We start from the raw sequence: 16,844 nt of genomic DNA, 5'->3' as shown, positions 1-16,844 counted from the left end.
TAAAGCTCTCGAATAAGCAATGTCTTAGCTAATTCAAGAAACAAAATCATAACTCGTAATGCGAACTATTCCGGGGGCTCGGCGTGGGCAGTTAAGTACAATTGTTTTAGAACATGCCTTAAAATTGCAATATAAATAGAGTCGAGTAATACACTTTCCAGGAGATACGTGAGCCGTAATGTCGACAAGTAGCAACTCCAGCATTAGCAGGCTTAGACAGATAGAAGAGCAATTAACAGAAAGAAATATGGGTGAACTAAAAGAAATTACAGGGATTGCAGTTGTTGAAGGCACTGAGTGGACATCCCCAAAGAAGGTTAGCTTCAAGCCTAAGACGGTGTATGCGCGTGACATTGTTTTGAAGGTGGAGGCATGCGGTGTGTGTGGAAGTGATATTCACTGCGCGGCAGGTCACTGGGGGCCCAGGAACAATCCCTTGGTTGTTGGTCACGAAATTATTGGGCGTGTAATTGAAGTAGGTAGCGGCTGTAAAGAAGGTTTGAAGGTGGGAGACAGAGTTGGTGTTGGTGCGCAGGCGTTGTCTTGCTTGGAATGCAGTCGTTGTGAGTCTGAGAACGAGCAGTATTGTTCAAATATGACTGGTACTTACAATTTTCCTTACCCCGATGGGTACATTTCTCAGGGAGGTTATGCTTCACACGTTATTGTGCATGAGCATTTCGCGATTCCAATTCCAGACAACATCCCTAGTCACTTGGCCGCGCCTTTGATGTGTGGTGGTATTACTGCCTTCTCTCCTCTCTTGAGAAGCAACGTCGGCCCTGGTACGTCTGTTGGTGTCGTTGGTATTGGAGGTATTGGTCACATGGCTGTGATCTTTGCTAAAGCTTTAGGTGCGAATGTGACTGCCATTTCACGTCGTTCTAATAAGAAAGACGATGCTTTGAAGCTTGGTGCTGACGTTTACATTGCTGCCGTGGAGGATAAGGACTGGCATAAAACCTACGCGAACACTTTGGACTTGATCGTTGTATGCAGCAGCTCTTTGACTGAACTTGACTTCGACCGGATCCCTTCTTTGTTAAAGGTTGGTGGTAAGGTCTTGTCGATCGCTATTCCTGAAGCATCTGAACGGTTGGTTTTGAGACCATTGCTGCTAAAAGGGATTAGTATTGGTACCAGTGTCATCGGATCTCCTGCCGAAATTAAAAAATTATTAGACTTTGTTTCAAAGAAGAACTTGAAGATTTGGGTGGAGGAAGTGCCAATCAGTGAGGCCGGTGTGGCTGAAGTATTCAGAAGAATGAACTCCGGGGATGTCAGGTACAGATTCAGCTTGGTCGACTTCGACAAAGAATTTGGAGCCTAAGTTTTGTAAGCACTCAGCTATTTAAGACGTTATTATATATATATATATGATTCAGGCCTGAGATATAATATACATTTTATAATAACTGTTGACCATTACAGTCAGGCCAATTTGAGCACCCGGAGGGTACTTGTCCTCCAGGGTTGTTCTTCTGCATATGCGGTTGAAATACGTGATCAGGTCAAAACCCAAAGTAAGTCGTGAGTTATAATTGATCACGTGATTTGATTTATATGTTATTTTGATGCTTTCTTTATCGCAAAAGAAAGATACAGAATACTGAAGCAAAGTGCTTGCCGAACAAACTTAGGGTATTCACGACTGCATTGGTGTGGTCGCGAGTGGTATTTTAACGATGTCAAACCAGGAACAGGTTGATGAGGAACAATTCTATGACAATTTAGACCAATTCAGGGAAATTATTCGAGATAAAGGTGATGAACACTACCAAGTTAATGAAAAGCAGGGAAGCCACGCATTTAATGAGGGAGTAGGAGAGCAGGACGATGAATATTCAGGGCATCCTTCTGGAGGAGAAGGTTATGGTAGCAGTGATGTAGATGATGAAGAGTTAATAGCGGCTTTCTCGGATTATGGAGAATTGTCCGATGATGATTATGATGAGCAGGATTTTATGGATGCTATCAGAGAGGCAAATAATTTTAAGATAAAAGGTAAGACTAAGAAGCAGTCCAGGAAATCAGGTCTAAACAAGCTACGAAAGCGCACTTTGGATCCTGAAGTAGCACAATTGTTGTCTGAGGCGAACGAAGCGTTTGTGAGAAATGACATTCAAGTGGCAGAGCAATTGTATAATGAAGTCATCAAGAGGGATGCCAAAAACTTTGCGGCATATAAGACATTGGGTGATATCTATCATTTACAGGGTCGTTATAATGATTGTTGTAATTCGTGGTTCCTAGCTGCCCATTTGAACTCCTCTGATTGGGAATTCTGGAAGATGGTTGCAACATTGTCTGCCGACCTAAAGCATATTAGGCAGGCCGTGTATTGTTATTCTCGTGCTATCAGTATGAATCAACAGGAGTGGGAATGTATATACGGAAGGGCAATGTTATATAAAGAAACAGGTCAGTTAGGTAGAGCATTGGAGGGCTTTCAAAAGCTGTACAACCATAATCCGTATGATCCTAATATATTAAGAGAGTTGGCAGTATTATATGTTGAATATGGACGAGTTCATGACGCTGTTGCTCTTTATATCAAGGTTTTTGAGCAGAATGTCTCCAGGCGTGATGCGATCATAGCAGTCTCTGAAAATGCCCTGGAGTCTTCCGACGATGGTGGAGCAAGTGAAACAGATGCAGATGATGAATTCGATGATGAAGTTGAAATCGAAGATGAGGACGAATCTGAGTATTATCCAAACGTGAATATTAAAAAAATGAACAAGAAATATCGTTGTGTACCTTTTGATTGGTCTGCATTAAACATTCTGGCGGAGTTGTTTTTAAAGCAACCTGGTGAGAGTCAGGGAATTAAGATGATAAAAAGGTGTGCAAGATGGATTCAACACAGGGAAACGCAGACATTTTGGGATGATGTTCCAGATGATGCGGAGTTTGATGACAGAAGGTTTAAAAACTCTCGATTCCAGTCATTGCCTGCCTCAGAAAAAAAGAGGACTACAATTTACCCATCGATATCAGAGTAAGATTAGGTCTTCTTAGACTTAATAGCAAGCTGATTATAGAAGCGATGAACCAATTCCAGTTCCTTTATGATGAAAATTTTGGTGACATCGCTGACTTATACTTTGGGGTAGCTGTGAATTTGACGAAAATGGATAAGTTCCAAGAGGCTATTGAATTCTTCGTTCACTTGTTAGACCTTCCGGAATACCAAACCACGGAAGTTTATAAACCTCTCAGTAAGTGCTACAAAGAGGTTGAAGATTATGAGAATGCCAAAGAAATGTTCACCAAATTGGTTGAGTTAAACCCTGAGGATTTAGAAACTAAACTAACTTTAGCGGAGATTCATTATCACTTAGGTGATAATGAGACATTCAATAACCTTTTATTAGAAGTTGTAGAATCAAGAAAGAAACAAGCCGCCGAATCTTCAGAAACAGATGCTGACGCAGATAAGAAATTAGAGGGAAATGATGATGAGACGCTTCCAATTGGGGAACGTCAACGCTCCTTAATAGGAACAGGTAAACCGTTATTGCAAGATACCAACATCAAGAAGGCCAATGCACGAAGAAGACGGACACCTCAAGATATTGAAAGGGAGAAAAAAGAACGAGAGAAAAGGATTACTTTGAGTGTCGTGGACAAATACGGAAAATTGAAGATATACAAGCAAGGTATGGGGTTTCATGATAAAAATCAAACTACTTTATGGATTGATACAGCATCTGACTTGATTGATATATTTTCTAGCATTAAAAATTTCTTTGTCAAAAGTCGTTCAAAGAAGTTTGTTGGAATTATTAAGAGGACTAGAAAATTTAACAAAGTTATTGACTACAGGATTGAAAGACTATCAAAACTTTCTGAAGGGGATAATCTACTGGATGGTCTACCGTTGCTGGAAGAACGTGTAATTCTAACTTCTACCGAGGAACTAAGAGGATTGACTTACGATCAATGGTTTGAATTATTCATGGAATTAGCATTGATAATAACTAATTATCAAAGTGTAGAAGATGGTCTAAGTATAATTGAAACTGCACAGCAAGTAAACGTTTTCGTCCAGGACCCGGAACGTGTAAAAATGATGAGGTTTGTTAAACTAGCAATTGTACTAAGGCTACAGGACAAAGAAGAGTTAGTGGAAAATCTAAGAGGTCTCCTTAACCAGTTTCAATTTGGCAGAAAAGTTCTTCAGATTTTCATGTACAGTTTATCAAGTGGGCAAATGTCTCTAGATATCCTAAGTTCTACAGTACAGCAGAAGTTCTTCCTACGGCAATTGAAGGCCTTTGACAGTATTAGATTCGGTCAACATGTTACGGGCCAGGCATCCGTGACCAATAAGCAAGTTGATAATCCAGAGAAGAAGAGTTCTCCATATCTGCATTATATATACGCAGCCTTGCTGTATTCCAGTAAAGGTTTTATGTCAGCATTGCAATATTTGAGCCGCATGGGACCAGATCTTGCAAACGATCCAATGGTTAACTTGCTCATAGGGCTTTCCTACATTCATCGTTCTATGCAAAGATTAACAGGTACAAGGCATTTCCAGATTTTACAGGGTTTAAGGTGCTTGTATAGATACCATGAAATTAGATCTACACTTCAAACTGAATTGGAAAAACAAGAAGCAGATTATAACCTAGGTAGATCTTTTCATCTCATTGGCTTGTTCACCATTGCTGTAAAATATTATAACAAGGTACTTGAAGACTACTTTGATGACAAGTTAAAGAAGCATGCCGCCTACAACTTAGTACTAATATACAATGAAAGTGGAAATCCAGAACTAGCTAATTTACTGATGGAGGAATATCTAAGTATATAAATTTTAATATCTTGCATCATACTTACTTGGATATATAGTTCGAATCATTTTTATTCTGTTTGGTAATTACTCACTGCATTCAGTTGAGGGGGCTTTAGGGACGCTAAGATTTTTGCAGTGAAAAATGCTTCTTTTAAGAACAGAAGATAAATGGATCCCTGTACACACTTAAGAACAGAAACGAATCGATATAGAGGGTTAAATAGTGACCAGATATGCCTCAAATGATACCGCAAGTAGTAAGGCTAAAGACAGCTTTAAAGATGTCTGTACAAAGGCTACGTTATGCTCAAGAGAAACAGCAAGCATTAGCTAAGCAGTCACGAAGGGAAGTTGCTCAGTTATTATCTCAAGGAAAGGAGCAAAAAGCCCAATACAGGGTTGAAACATTAATCAATGATGATATACATATAGAATTACTCGAAATATTAGAGCTATATTGTGAATTACTTCATGCACGTGTGTCAATACTAAATGCCATTACAGATGAATGTGATTTAATAACTCATCATATTGAGGATGGGATCAATGAAGCAGTTCGGGCAATAGCATATGCACAACTGCATGCACCAGAAATAAAAGACCTAGTTCATGTGAAGGAGCTCTTAGTGCACAAGTTTGGTATAGATTTCTTGAAAGCCATTGTGGAGGATAAGGCCGGTGTCCCTGCGAAGGTAAGTAAGAAATGCTCACCATTTCTCGCGGATTCTGGCCTTGTAACACTATATTTGAAGGAGATTGCATCTACTTATGGGGTACCATTTAGTGGCTTGAACGACAGTACAGCTGAGGAATGTAAGGACCTAACAGAAACGACTGAGAGCATTGCTGACTCCGAGCTTGGAGATAGGAAACCCATCCTTGCATTGGACAACGATGAGCTAGGTGACGATGAGCATCCTATTACAGTTAAGAAGCCAAGAAAGAACAGTGAAACACTTGATAAGAAACTAGCAATTCCAAAGTCAATAGCTAAGGACGTTAAAGTTTCACATAAAAAAGAAAAAGTCTCTTTAGTTTCCGATGAGCTAGAAGACCTTAAAAAACGCTTTGAAGCGCTACGTAGATAGTATTAATGTACCAACTTATCAATCAAAGTACCAATATATATACAAGGGACAAAAGAGGAGAGTGAACATAGCATTACTTATATGTTTTTCAATGTTGAACAATAGAAATATTATTAAGTTCTTTGATATGATACAAAGCAAATTTTATTTTTGCGTAACAAGTGCCAATTCCGTGTCCATTATGCATGGAAAAGAGCAATGCAATGATATATATGAAACCTCTTTTCTTTTACCTTTGGTCCAATGCTTTCATTTTCTTTGCCCAAGCATATTTAATTGACTTCGTAAGCCCGGCAGTAAAAATGCCCTTAATTGCCTGAACGGAACTGGATACATATATTTTCTGTTCTAAAGCTGACAGTGCATTATCTGGTGTGTATCCCTTTGGAAGATAGCTTAAATCATTCAGAACAACATCCTTATAAATAGGTTTATAGTAGGATCTGAAATTATCAAAGTTTTTCTCCACAATATTGTGAATTTTCTTAGGGTTCTCTCCACCCAGTTTGTAACGGACATCACCTAGGTAACTCAAAGCCGTAATTTCTTTATAAAACTCAAATTCGCTGAATTTACTAGGCGACTTTGCCATTATTCTGCTCTTTGCTAAAGTCGCAGCCGCCTTTAGGTTCAACTGGTTCCAAAACTGTACTCTCAAATCATTTTTCAAAACCTTCACCGGTTTTTGCAAACGTCCAGCTAGATAAAACGTATCCCATGTTGCCAAATCCTTCAGCAAATTCTCCATCGAAATAACCCCATATTTGACGTCATGCCCATATATATTGACAAAAGGGTTGAAGTAAACCCCAGCGCCAACGTCTTGGAGTTTAGAAACAAAATCTGACCCAAAGTATCGCATCGTGGAATAATGATGAGGATTTTGTCTCATATTCAATGAATGGAAATGCTCTGGATGGGAAACACCAAAAATAAGGTCTATTTGAGGCTTCTCACTCTCCTGCAGATATCCTGACTGTTCAAAAACCCCAGAACCATACCCGAAAGCATATTTAATGGGAGAACGAAAGTAAGACATGATATGTCGTAACTCTGCCTCCAATCTTCGATCAATCTTTACCAGTTGGTTACATCCATAATTCGGAGGCAATCTCTTGAACTTGTACCGGTAATTAGAAAACTCTGAAATGGCCTGATCCGTCTTCTTAATACCTTTCTCTAATAAATATAAATCCTTCACTTCCACATTATTCCAACTTAACCCCGCAGCTTCTCCTTGCAATCCCACATCAGTATTTGGAATAGCTTCATGTACATGTACCTCATTACCCCCACCCCCATTCCTGAGCTGCGATTGAAATCGACAGCTTTGTTGCCGTAAAACACCTGGCCAGTTCCTTCGTAAATAGCCACTCTTCCTGAACATCTCCTCAATAAATAATTATAATATATCCTTTAAGTATTCCTTTTAACCAACAGTTGTGTAGCCTTCAATTATTAACAGTAATCTTTCGACTATCCAGTTTTATAAGCTAACTCTAATATTCAATAGTAAACCTCGAGAAGGCTGACAAAAACGAAATACAAGGGTCTGCTGCTAACCATGTGCATCAACCAATAATACTCGAGTATTGCATTATATAATCAATGAGAGTCTAGGAGTTAATTGCCGTTTTTGGAAGTAGGCTATGTGGTGAAATTAGACGGACAGCAGTCATTACCAACGTTATGGGTTATTATAAGGTTAATAACGGTCCCGAGCGCATTTCTGATGATGATACGGGTATTTAAGGGCTGATATTTGTAAAAACATACCATAGTATACATTTAAATATATGTCGATTGATTATATTAAGTTATGGATTTGGTCTTAGTGGGACTACGTGCATATACCTTGTGTCATTAATTGAAATTGATCGTATAGGCGGGTGTAAATGCTACCGAGAGACTTGGCGATTAGAACGTTCTCCACGAAATCATCGCATTCTTCTTCAGTTAGCTCAGTATGGAAGCGTTGGCGTAGTTGAACGCTTGTTTGATCGCGGGCATTGAAGCACGGCTGCATGTTATCTTTCTGCATGACTTCACACATGCTGGTAATCAAGTCAGCATATTTTCGTAGGGCTTTGAATGCCTCTTTGGTTAAGCGAACAAACTTTTTATATGGCTCAGATTGTAAGCCGCCCAGAACATCGACGTATTCCTGGGTTAATTTGAAGGGGGCAGCCTCGAATCCGACTGAGCCAGGGGAGTTTGATAGCATGAATCCGAAATCAATGTGAACGAGATGGCCTTCGTTGTCTATCATGATGTTACCGTTATGTCTATCTTTGATCTGTAGAAGATAACAGATAAGAGAATAGGCAGCTAGGCTTGATGCGAAGTTGTCTTGGGCACGTTTATATTTGAAACTGTTTTTATCGCCAAAGGAGCGGACAAAGTGTTCACATAGTGTGGCAATGGAGCCCCTTTCGTTTAATTCACCTTCTTCGATCATCTGTTTTGTTAGGGATTTCTTGATACTATGCACGGATATAGCATTGGTTATAGTTTCTACTAGTCCGCTGTTCGAACTGGTGATCAAAATCTTCATTCTTTTCACCCAAACGTCAATCTTTTCTTGGCTCCATATGTTTGCCATTGCTTGAATTAATTGACAAGCAAAGGCCTCTTGACGCAAATCGTCACCAGATTTTGCAATAACAGAACAGAGGTCCCAGTTTGGGAAATGACCGTACTGAGATGCACTACGAATTTTTTCTTTCTTAGTAGTCCAGTCATCGCCTAAATAAGTAGTGTCCTTTTTATCAGTCATCGATAAGCCTCCTGTTTTCAAATCGTTTTCCAATTTACGCTTACCAGCCATGCCATGGACAGATTGTAGGTCGTAATATCCAAACCTATCTTGTACTTCTTGCATGGAAGCGATTATCTTGGCTCGGATCTGATTAGTGGTATCAGATAATTGTTGTGGGGACTTGTCTAATTGGGCTAACATCATGGCGGAAATTCGCACTTGAGTGGCTAGATCAGCTGGTACTTCTGTTGTGTCAGTCAATTCTGTTCCAAGTAATTTCTCAGTCATCGCATCAAGATTTGTTACAAAAGACAGTTCTGAATTGCGAGAATTTGAATTGCTAGGAATAGGTGGAACTTTCTCGGCAGATTGCACCAATAATTCATGTCTCTGAGAGAACGCTTCGTTTTGATTTGTAATTTTAACCATAGAAAGATCTCCTAGGTCAACCTCCTTCCTTATAGTGGGCGGATCAGGTTCAGACATGACCCGTACAGATTCATCACCATTACAAAATAGGTCCTGGTTATCATTTGCATCCATATAGCTCAAATCGAATATGAAACTCCCATCTTCGGGTTTTTCTCTCAACAAAGCTTCGTTCCTTTCTGTTGTTGGATCAAAATCCATATCATCTCTCAAATACTCAATATAGATTAAAAAGGGGACCTTTTCAGCAGAACTTAGTACCTGTGCTTCATTAACGGCTACATGCATTATCCTATGCAGCTTTCCCTTTTTGTTCGAAGGTAGCAAAGTCGGAATATCAACTTCCGCTGGCAAATCTTTATTTAACATAGACAATTCAGCTCTCAAGGACGTGAGACGAGCCTCAACTGGAACTTGAGCCAATTTACGTGATATTGTTTCTAACGCAATCGCAAACTGCATTTCGCAACGAAAGTAATTGGACTTTAAAATCTTAATCTTCTGTGTGGTAGATAAATTAGAAGGCTCCAGATTGTAAATATTAGCACCATGGCGAGAACTCTTTCTTGAATGACCTTTCTTGAATTCAGTACCGCCATTTTTATTACCTACAGTAGTATTTTGGTAGTCGAACGACTTTCGTTCCCTGAACGAGCCCAATGAAGAACTGGAATATGTGCTGGCATGTAAATTGGGCATCGAGTTGGTAAATTCATCACCTGTGTTCAGCCTAGGGCCCAAAATTTTCGACTTATATATTTTATGCATATAAGATTTGTCAGTAATCTTCTGCCGCCTCTTGGGAAGAACAATAGAGTTGGATAGTTTGTCTTCAAATAACTGTTTCCCCACATTATCAATCATATCAAAATCCAACGACGGAGCAGATCTTTCTTTAGGTTTTTTGAACGATGCATCTTCTTTTCTATTTGTAGACTCAACGATATCAACATGATGGTTAATTGTTTGTTTACCTGTTGAAAATTTCGTATTAGTGAGAGAGTTATTAATCGTTAAATTCTTGGTTATATTTCGCATAGCATTCTTCGCCAATTTAAAAACATGGCTTCTTTGCCTTTTCCCCTGTGATTCAACCAAAGGTTTGGCATACTGACCCAACATGGAGCAAGCAAAAGAGCTCAGTACCATAGAACAAAGAACAATAGAAGGAAATAAGTTCTCGTTGATCTTAGACTCAGGTACTACCAAACTAGTGCTGCAAAGAACCGATTGTAATTTATTAATAACCCTACGAGCGACTTGAAACCCATATGATTCAGGGTCCATCGCCAAATCTGAAAGCAACGCATGTAATTGCCAATACGTTAATAATGCAAAATGTGGGTTTTCACCGCTAAGCTTAAGAAGCAGATCTTCAAGTGCCATAGACTCCGTTTCGATAGTAAGCAACACCTGAACCAACTGCGGGATGTAAAACTGTAACTCTGTATGTGGAAATGTTAAGAGCTTCTGACATATGTAATGATGAATACCAATATTACCCGCATAACGTGTCAAGTATTCAATATTATGGTATATAGTAAAGTGAGCTGAATTTATAAATTTTAAAAGTAATTCATTAGATCCAGGTGGGACAAACAGAGGAACTCCCTCATCTTCCTGTTCAGTGCCTCTACTGCCTGTGGTTTCCGTCATTAATCCAGTCAACTTATCGATTAAAATAAATACCTCCCCAATTAAAATTAAAAAAGAACCCTCTTTTACCTAATGCAAATATCAAACCCAGCTCTCAGACAGATACTATAAACATGAAAGCCCCTACCAAACCAATTCGATCCACTGGAAAAGTATTGACTGAGTCGAATTATTTTACACTATGCAAATTCCTGCTGTATGTCAAAGTGGCAAGCGAGACGTATGTCTTTAAAGCTGCAAGGATAACCGTCATTTTGTACGACATAAAATTTGCCCTAAGCGGGCATCACACTTAATACAACTAATTATTAGACAACTTCTAGTTAAGTAGAGCTGCAATTGCCAATTGGTTGGGGTTTTACGGTGTTTGTATTGGTTGCATGATTTGATATAATATATGTATATTGGTTACCAAGAATAACTTTTTTTATCTGCAGTCTCTTGAAGATGAGCTACTTACTAGAGAAAATCAAAACTGGTTAAAACTTGAAAAATGCTCACTATTTATTATATTATTGTGAACAGTATATATATTCTATGTTTTCCTTCAATCAGATTCTATGAGATAATGTTTCATAGTATATCTTCACATGGAAAGTGTGTGGAATAATGCGCAATTTGTTTTTGGTTTTGGTATAGTTTTTTTAATTTCATGAATGCAATGTCTGTAGGAGATGGATGAGCTACATGAGTTTAGTGTTATTTTATCAAGCAATAGTGCTCCAAAATTTGTCCCACAAATTTTTAGGTTCATCATCTTCCCAAACTATGGCATCGATCTCTCTTCTATTGGTATCGATATCAATGTCTTCAAGTTTCCATAGAAATCTGCACTTGTAGTAAATCTGGCAACCGATGAAGACGACGAGCATCAACATCAGGGAAATGTAGGCAGTGAAGAACTGCGTTACATCAAATTTAGGGGAAAATGCAGTATATCCTTGGATGAATATAATCACAAAGACGAAAGATGCAGCATAGTAGGCAGCCCAAGGCATAAATTTAGCCTTAAAAGGTAGGGCATCGCGCGAAATACCACGTTGCTTCAAACATTGCATGAATCTAATGTGCGCTAAAGATATGAATAGCCATGCACATAATCCTGCCAACGTAGAGATATTTACCAACCAATTGAAGGCAGCTTTGGCATTATTGTTGACAACTAAAAATGCCATTAAACCCATAAGCGCAGTAACCATAACTCCTAACACTGGTACACCATGTCTATTAACATAACCAAACTGTTTTGGAGCATTTCCCGATTGAGCCAATGAGTAAATCACACGAGAACCAATATAGACATTAGAATTCGCTGCAGATACGACAGTCACTAATACAACGGCATTAAAGATATCCGGTAAGATTTTAGTACCAGCATTCCTGATCGAAATCACAAAAGGTGAAGCATTCACATCGGTATCAGAAGTGTTATCCATACGAGGATCGTTGTATGGGACCAACAAACCAACAAAGAACAACGACAAGATATAAAAGAACAAAATTCTGAAAAATACCTTGTTGATGGCCTTTGGAACGGTCTTTCTGGGGTTCTTCGACTCACCAGCAGTAATCCCAACTAGCTCGGTTCCTTGGTAGGTAAACGCCGCCTTAATAAGAGAAGAAACCCAGCCCAAAAACCTAGCCTCGGTCTGATTGCTCGAAATCACACCAGTACCCCAGGGACCAGGGTTCCTCCAGTTTCTAAACCCGATTGGCCCTTGAGACGAACCACCACAAACAACGATGAAAGCATAAATCAGATACCCGACAATAGTGATGACCTTAACGGATGCAATCCAAAACTCAATCTCACCATAGAACCGCACCGGGAAAAAATTTAACAGAGTGACGATTATCCAAAATATGGTGATCCACGCCCCAAGAGGTACCACACTTGTCCAATAGTTGATGATTTGACCAACAACTGAAAGCTCCACCGCGAAAGTGATTGCCCAATTAAACCAATACATATACCCATTTGCAACTCCAAAAGCAGGCGACAAAAACCTCTTGGAAAATACCGTTACCGACGACGTCACCGGAATGAACGTCGCCATCTCACCCAAAGACTGCGTAATAGAATATACAACCGTCCCCATGAATATATACGCAATCAAAGACCCAACCGGCCCTGCCGTTCTTAGTGGTGATGCAATCACAATAAAAAGACCCGTCCCAATCGTACCTCCGAGTGCAATCATCGAAATATGACGAGCCTTCAACGCCCTCTTAACCTCCGTCTCATGATAATCCCCCTCCTGCTCATGCTCCTCCGGAAACTCATCTCCTGAATCAGGCGTAATAGATTCTAACGCTATCTCACTCCCATTATTTCCCTTGGCCTTCTTAGAATACCTCTCCCTCGTCAACGTTTCCAATACTATTGTCTCATTCGTAGCCATAACTCCCATACTATTGTCCTCGATACACGGACTCGACCCAACTACTATTCCTGTCTTAGCACTCGATTTGTTAACTTATACTTAATGTAAAAACGTAGTTCGTACATTTAATTCAAAAATCCTCTCCTCCCACTAGATAATTTTCCCCCCTACCTAATACCAATGGAATTTCCCACAGTTTCTGCTTGACCTGCCTGGTTACTCATCGTCGCTGTAATAATATCCTGCTAGTTTCTCGAGAGATGAATAATTTCCATGCCTCGCAGAAAAAGAAATACCCATTGCTTTTTCAGCCTCCGAAGGCACGGCGGTGCACACATTCCTAACCCATAGGCACGATCATAGAAACATGCTTTCGCTCGACCGTCGAATAATAGCTGAGTTATCTGTAGCTGCTCTCGCTATCAGCGTCCTCCCAGCATTGTTCTAGAGCCCATCTCTGTCTTATGACCCATCCCTCCCGGCTTTCTCTCTAACACTTCCTATCGCGTCCTATTGCATATGTATTATCTACTGCCTACATAAAAAATTTACTACGAGCATTCTGACTTGACCAACACTACGATCACACAGATGATCTAAAATTTCCTACCATTCCAAGCCTAATCCACGTCGTTCTCGCTTAACGTTTTATCGCCATGCCTTTCAAGAAGGGAAATCATTTTTCCATTGCTGGCAAAAAATTTATGCCAAACGTAAATTCCGTCCTAAGTTGTCAAGCCCTTCTCGCATCGCTAGCCATCTAAGATACAGCATAAACACAACCATACTACTACTATACTACGCGATCTCTCCTATGAAACTCACCACTACCCTTTTTTGGTTCGTGTTTATAGTGACCTTGTAGCAGAAGTACAAGTTGAACGGCTTGCTTGAACAAACCGGCATTTCTTTTTTGTCGATAAGTGAAAATTAGTGTCAAGCGGAAAAAGGCCTTAAGAGGGTAGCTAATGCGGCCTTATCAGAAAGCATGATCTGTTCTGTGTCATAGTCGTGTTTCTTGATTAACTGAGGAGGGAAGGAGCAAGTTTTTATTTCTCCATTTTCGAGATTATAAAAACGCAGGAGACTTTTGTTCCTCTAAGTGCAGGTGTCTTCGAATATCTTTCCTCTAAGTACAGGTGTTGACGGTACCGACATTGAACTCGAATCCAAACCGTTGTTTGGGCTTGGAGGACGCTATTTTATTTTTGGATATCACAAAATCATCACTGGACCCTTTTTATCTTAGATTAATCGATTTTCGGTTTAGTCTACAGACAATCCTAATCACAGTAATAATCATCATCGTCATAGCTAATCAGTGTGATAGCATAATATATTAGTGTTCCCCCTTTTTCTTTTTTAAATTTGCGTGTTAAGGGAAGTATAGGTCCATTTTTATTGTAGCTCACACAGGTTGGTTGGATTTTTTTGTACTTAATACTAGAGATATTGAACAATTGAGTTGGTTTACAAGTTTTGGCTTTTGAGGGTTTATTGTAAGTGGCAGTTTAGTGAAGATGGTTGAGAATGTTGAATTGGAGACATATCCAGCGGGGAAGCAGCATAATGATCGTAGTGCAGAATCGTCTGAGAGTTCAGATGTGCTGCATCATCGTAAAGAGACGAAGAACGAGGGGATTTTCATAAACCAGGAGAATATGAGCGAGGTTGAATCGCTATACGGTAATGATGATCCGGATGTTAAGAGAGATTTGAAGCCAAGACACATGTCCATGATTTCCCTAGGAGGGACGATTGGTACAGGGTTGTTTATGGGTATTGCATCTCCTATCAGAGTGGCTGGTCCAGTCGGGTCTTTACTGGCGTACCTATTTATGGGTACAATTGCGTTCTGTGTGACACAATCTTTGGGAGAGATGGCGACGTTCATTCCGGTGACGTCGTCGTTCACTATGTATACACAGAGGTTTCTGTCCCCTGCGTTGGGGGCAGCTAACGGGTACTTGTACTGGTTTTCATGGTGTGTGACTTTTGCATTGGAGCTTTCTATCATTGGTCAGTTGATTCAGTATTGGACGTTTGCGGTGCCACTTTCAGTATGGATTGTCGTTTTTTGGATTTTATTAACAGCCAGTAACATGATACCCGTTAGGTTCTATGGTGAGATTGAGTTTTGGATTGCTGCGCTTAAGGTGTTGTCTATCTTTGGCTTTTTGATATATGCTCTAGTAATGGTATGCGGTGGTTCCTCAGAAGGCGCGCTTGGTTTCCGTTACTGGAAGAACCCTGGTCCCTGGGGTATGGGGATGATCTCTAGCAATAAGTACGAGGCTAGGTTTTTGGGCTGGGTTTCTTCTCTTATTAAGGCGGCGTTTACCTACCAAGGAACCGAGCTAGTTGGGATTACTGCTGGTGAGTCGAAGAACCCCAGAAAGACCGTTCCAAAGGCCATCAACAAGGTATTTTTCAGAATTTTGTTCTTTTATATCTTGTCGTTGTTCTTTGTTGGTTTGTTGGTCCCATACACTGATCCGCGTTTGAGTACTACTTCGGATTCAGATATAAACACCTCTCCATTTGTCATGGCCATTCAGAACTCTGGCACAAAAGTATTGCCTAGTGTTTTCAACGGTGTGATTTTGGTCACCATTCTCTCCGCTGGCAATTCGAATATCTATATCGGCTCCCGTGTCTTATACGGGTTGAGTAAAAGCGGCTTGGCCCCATCTTTGTTCAAAAAAACTAATAAACAGGGTGTTCCTTTCTATGCCGTTTTGACTTCCTCGATATTTGGTTGTTTGGCATACTTGAACATCTCACAGAATGCCAAAAAGGTGTTTGATTGGCTATTGACCATCACTGCTGTGGCAGGATTCTTCGCTTGGTTGTTGATTTCCCTTTCTCATATTAGGTTCATGCAGGTGTTGAAAGATCGTGGCATCTCACGTAATGATTTGCCTTTCAAAGCAAAGTTTATGCCCTGGGGGGCCTACTATGCTGCATTTTTCATCACTGTAATTATCCTAATTCAGGGCTTCGATTCGTTTGCCCCCGAGTTCGTTTTTAGCGAATTCATCGCAGACTACATTTCTGTTTTCTTGTTTATAGTCTGCTGGTTAGGCTTTCAAGTTCTGTTCAAGACGAGGCTAATCCTCCGCAAAGAAGATGTAGACATCGACACAGATAGAAGAGAGATAGACGCTCTCGTCTGGTCCGATGATGATGAACCAAAAACTCTACTGCAAAAGCTTTGGCAATCATTTTCATAGAACCATCCTTTGTCTCCCCCACTATTCCCCCGCCCTTTATATTTGTTCAGTCAAAAGTGCCGATTAAACTCATACTACATATTAACCTCCAAAATCCATCATTAGTTAAAAGCATAAGAACCCTAAAATTATATGATCTTTTATTGTTGTAACTCACACTAAATTATTACCACATCTTGTTTTAGCTCTAATACCCCCCATCTCACACAGCATTATGTTTAATTTTGTAGTTCCACCATTTCTCACGCTACCACCCTCCTCCATACATCATGAATTTCCATACGTAATCAACTATGAAAACTCTCTATTTTCTAAACCCTATATACCATCCCATCTCAACCCACCCCCCCCACCCCCATCTATCCCCACTACGAGCACCATTATACCAACGCTGTCATTGTGAAACCTCTTATCACAGAATATCCGCTACCACTGCTTATGTCATGGATCCTGTCAACCTTTCCTTTATCCGATTTTGCCTGCGTCTGCCTG

At 40.0% G+C, this 16,844-nt stretch overlaps 6 protein-coding genes and 1 further gene across 6 annotated transcripts; 4 read left to right on the top strand and 3 right to left on the bottom strand.

Moving 5' to 3' along the window:
• Positions 1–178: 178 nt before the first annotated feature.
• Positions 179–1,330, top strand: Ecym_1093 (NAD(P)-dependent alcohol dehydrogenase; the record flags this gene model as incomplete). Its single annotated transcript, XM_003644118.1, has 1 exon — positions 179–1,330. The coding sequence occupies one exon, from the start codon at positions 179–181 to the stop codon at positions 1,328–1,330; it is 1,152 nt and encodes a 383-aa protein (XP_003644166.1).
• Positions 1,331–1,685: 355 nt separating this feature from the next.
• Positions 1,686–4,822, top strand: Ecym_1092 (the record flags this gene model as incomplete).
• A 215-nt stretch (positions 4,823–5,037) lies between these two features.
• On the top strand, positions 5,038–5,892 carry IST1 (Ist1p; the record flags this gene model as incomplete). Its single annotated transcript, XM_003644117.1, has 1 exon — positions 5,038–5,892. One exon carries the CDS (start codon positions 5,038–5,040, stop codon positions 5,890–5,892), a length of 855 nt encoding a protein of 284 aa, XP_003644165.1.
• A 229-nt stretch (positions 5,893–6,121) lies between these two features.
• TAM41 (putative phosphatidate cytidylyltransferase) lies at positions 6,122–7,279 on the bottom strand (the record flags this gene model as incomplete). Its single annotated transcript, XM_003644116.1, has 1 exon — positions 6,122–7,279. The coding sequence occupies one exon, from the start codon at positions 7,277–7,279 to the stop codon at positions 6,122–6,124; it is 1,158 nt and encodes a 385-aa protein (XP_003644164.1).
• Positions 7,280–7,732: 453 nt separating this feature from the next.
• Positions 7,733–10,735, bottom strand: PIK1 (1-phosphatidylinositol 4-kinase; the record flags this gene model as incomplete). The annotated part of the gene is made up of 1 exon (XM_003644115.1): positions 7,733–10,735. The coding sequence occupies one exon, from the start codon at positions 10,733–10,735 to the stop codon at positions 7,733–7,735; it is 3,003 nt and encodes a 1,000-aa protein (XP_003644163.1).
• A 707-nt stretch (positions 10,736–11,442) lies between these two features.
• On the bottom strand, positions 11,443–13,146 carry LYP1 (lysine permease; the record flags this gene model as incomplete). The annotated part of the gene is made up of 1 exon (XM_003644114.1): positions 11,443–13,146. One exon carries the CDS (start codon positions 13,144–13,146, stop codon positions 11,443–11,445), a length of 1,704 nt encoding a protein of 567 aa, XP_003644162.1.
• A 1,493-nt stretch (positions 13,147–14,639) lies between these two features.
• On the top strand, positions 14,640–16,352 carry ALP1 (arginine permease ALP1; the record flags this gene model as incomplete). The annotated part of the gene is made up of 1 exon (XM_003644113.1): positions 14,640–16,352. One exon carries the CDS (start codon positions 14,640–14,642, stop codon positions 16,350–16,352), a length of 1,713 nt encoding a protein of 570 aa, XP_003644161.1.
• Between the last annotated feature and the right edge of the window lie 492 nt (positions 16,353–16,844).

The sequence above is a fragment of the Eremothecium cymbalariae genome, chromosome 1 (assembly GCF_000235365.1).
Source record: "Eremothecium cymbalariae DBVPG#7215 chromosome 1, complete sequence".
Lineage (NCBI taxonomy): Eukaryota > Fungi > Ascomycota > Saccharomycetes > Saccharomycetales > Saccharomycetaceae > Eremothecium > Eremothecium cymbalariae.
The sequence above is the reverse complement of the archived record's forward strand: the minus strand, read 5'-3'. Positions and strand labels throughout refer to the sequence as shown.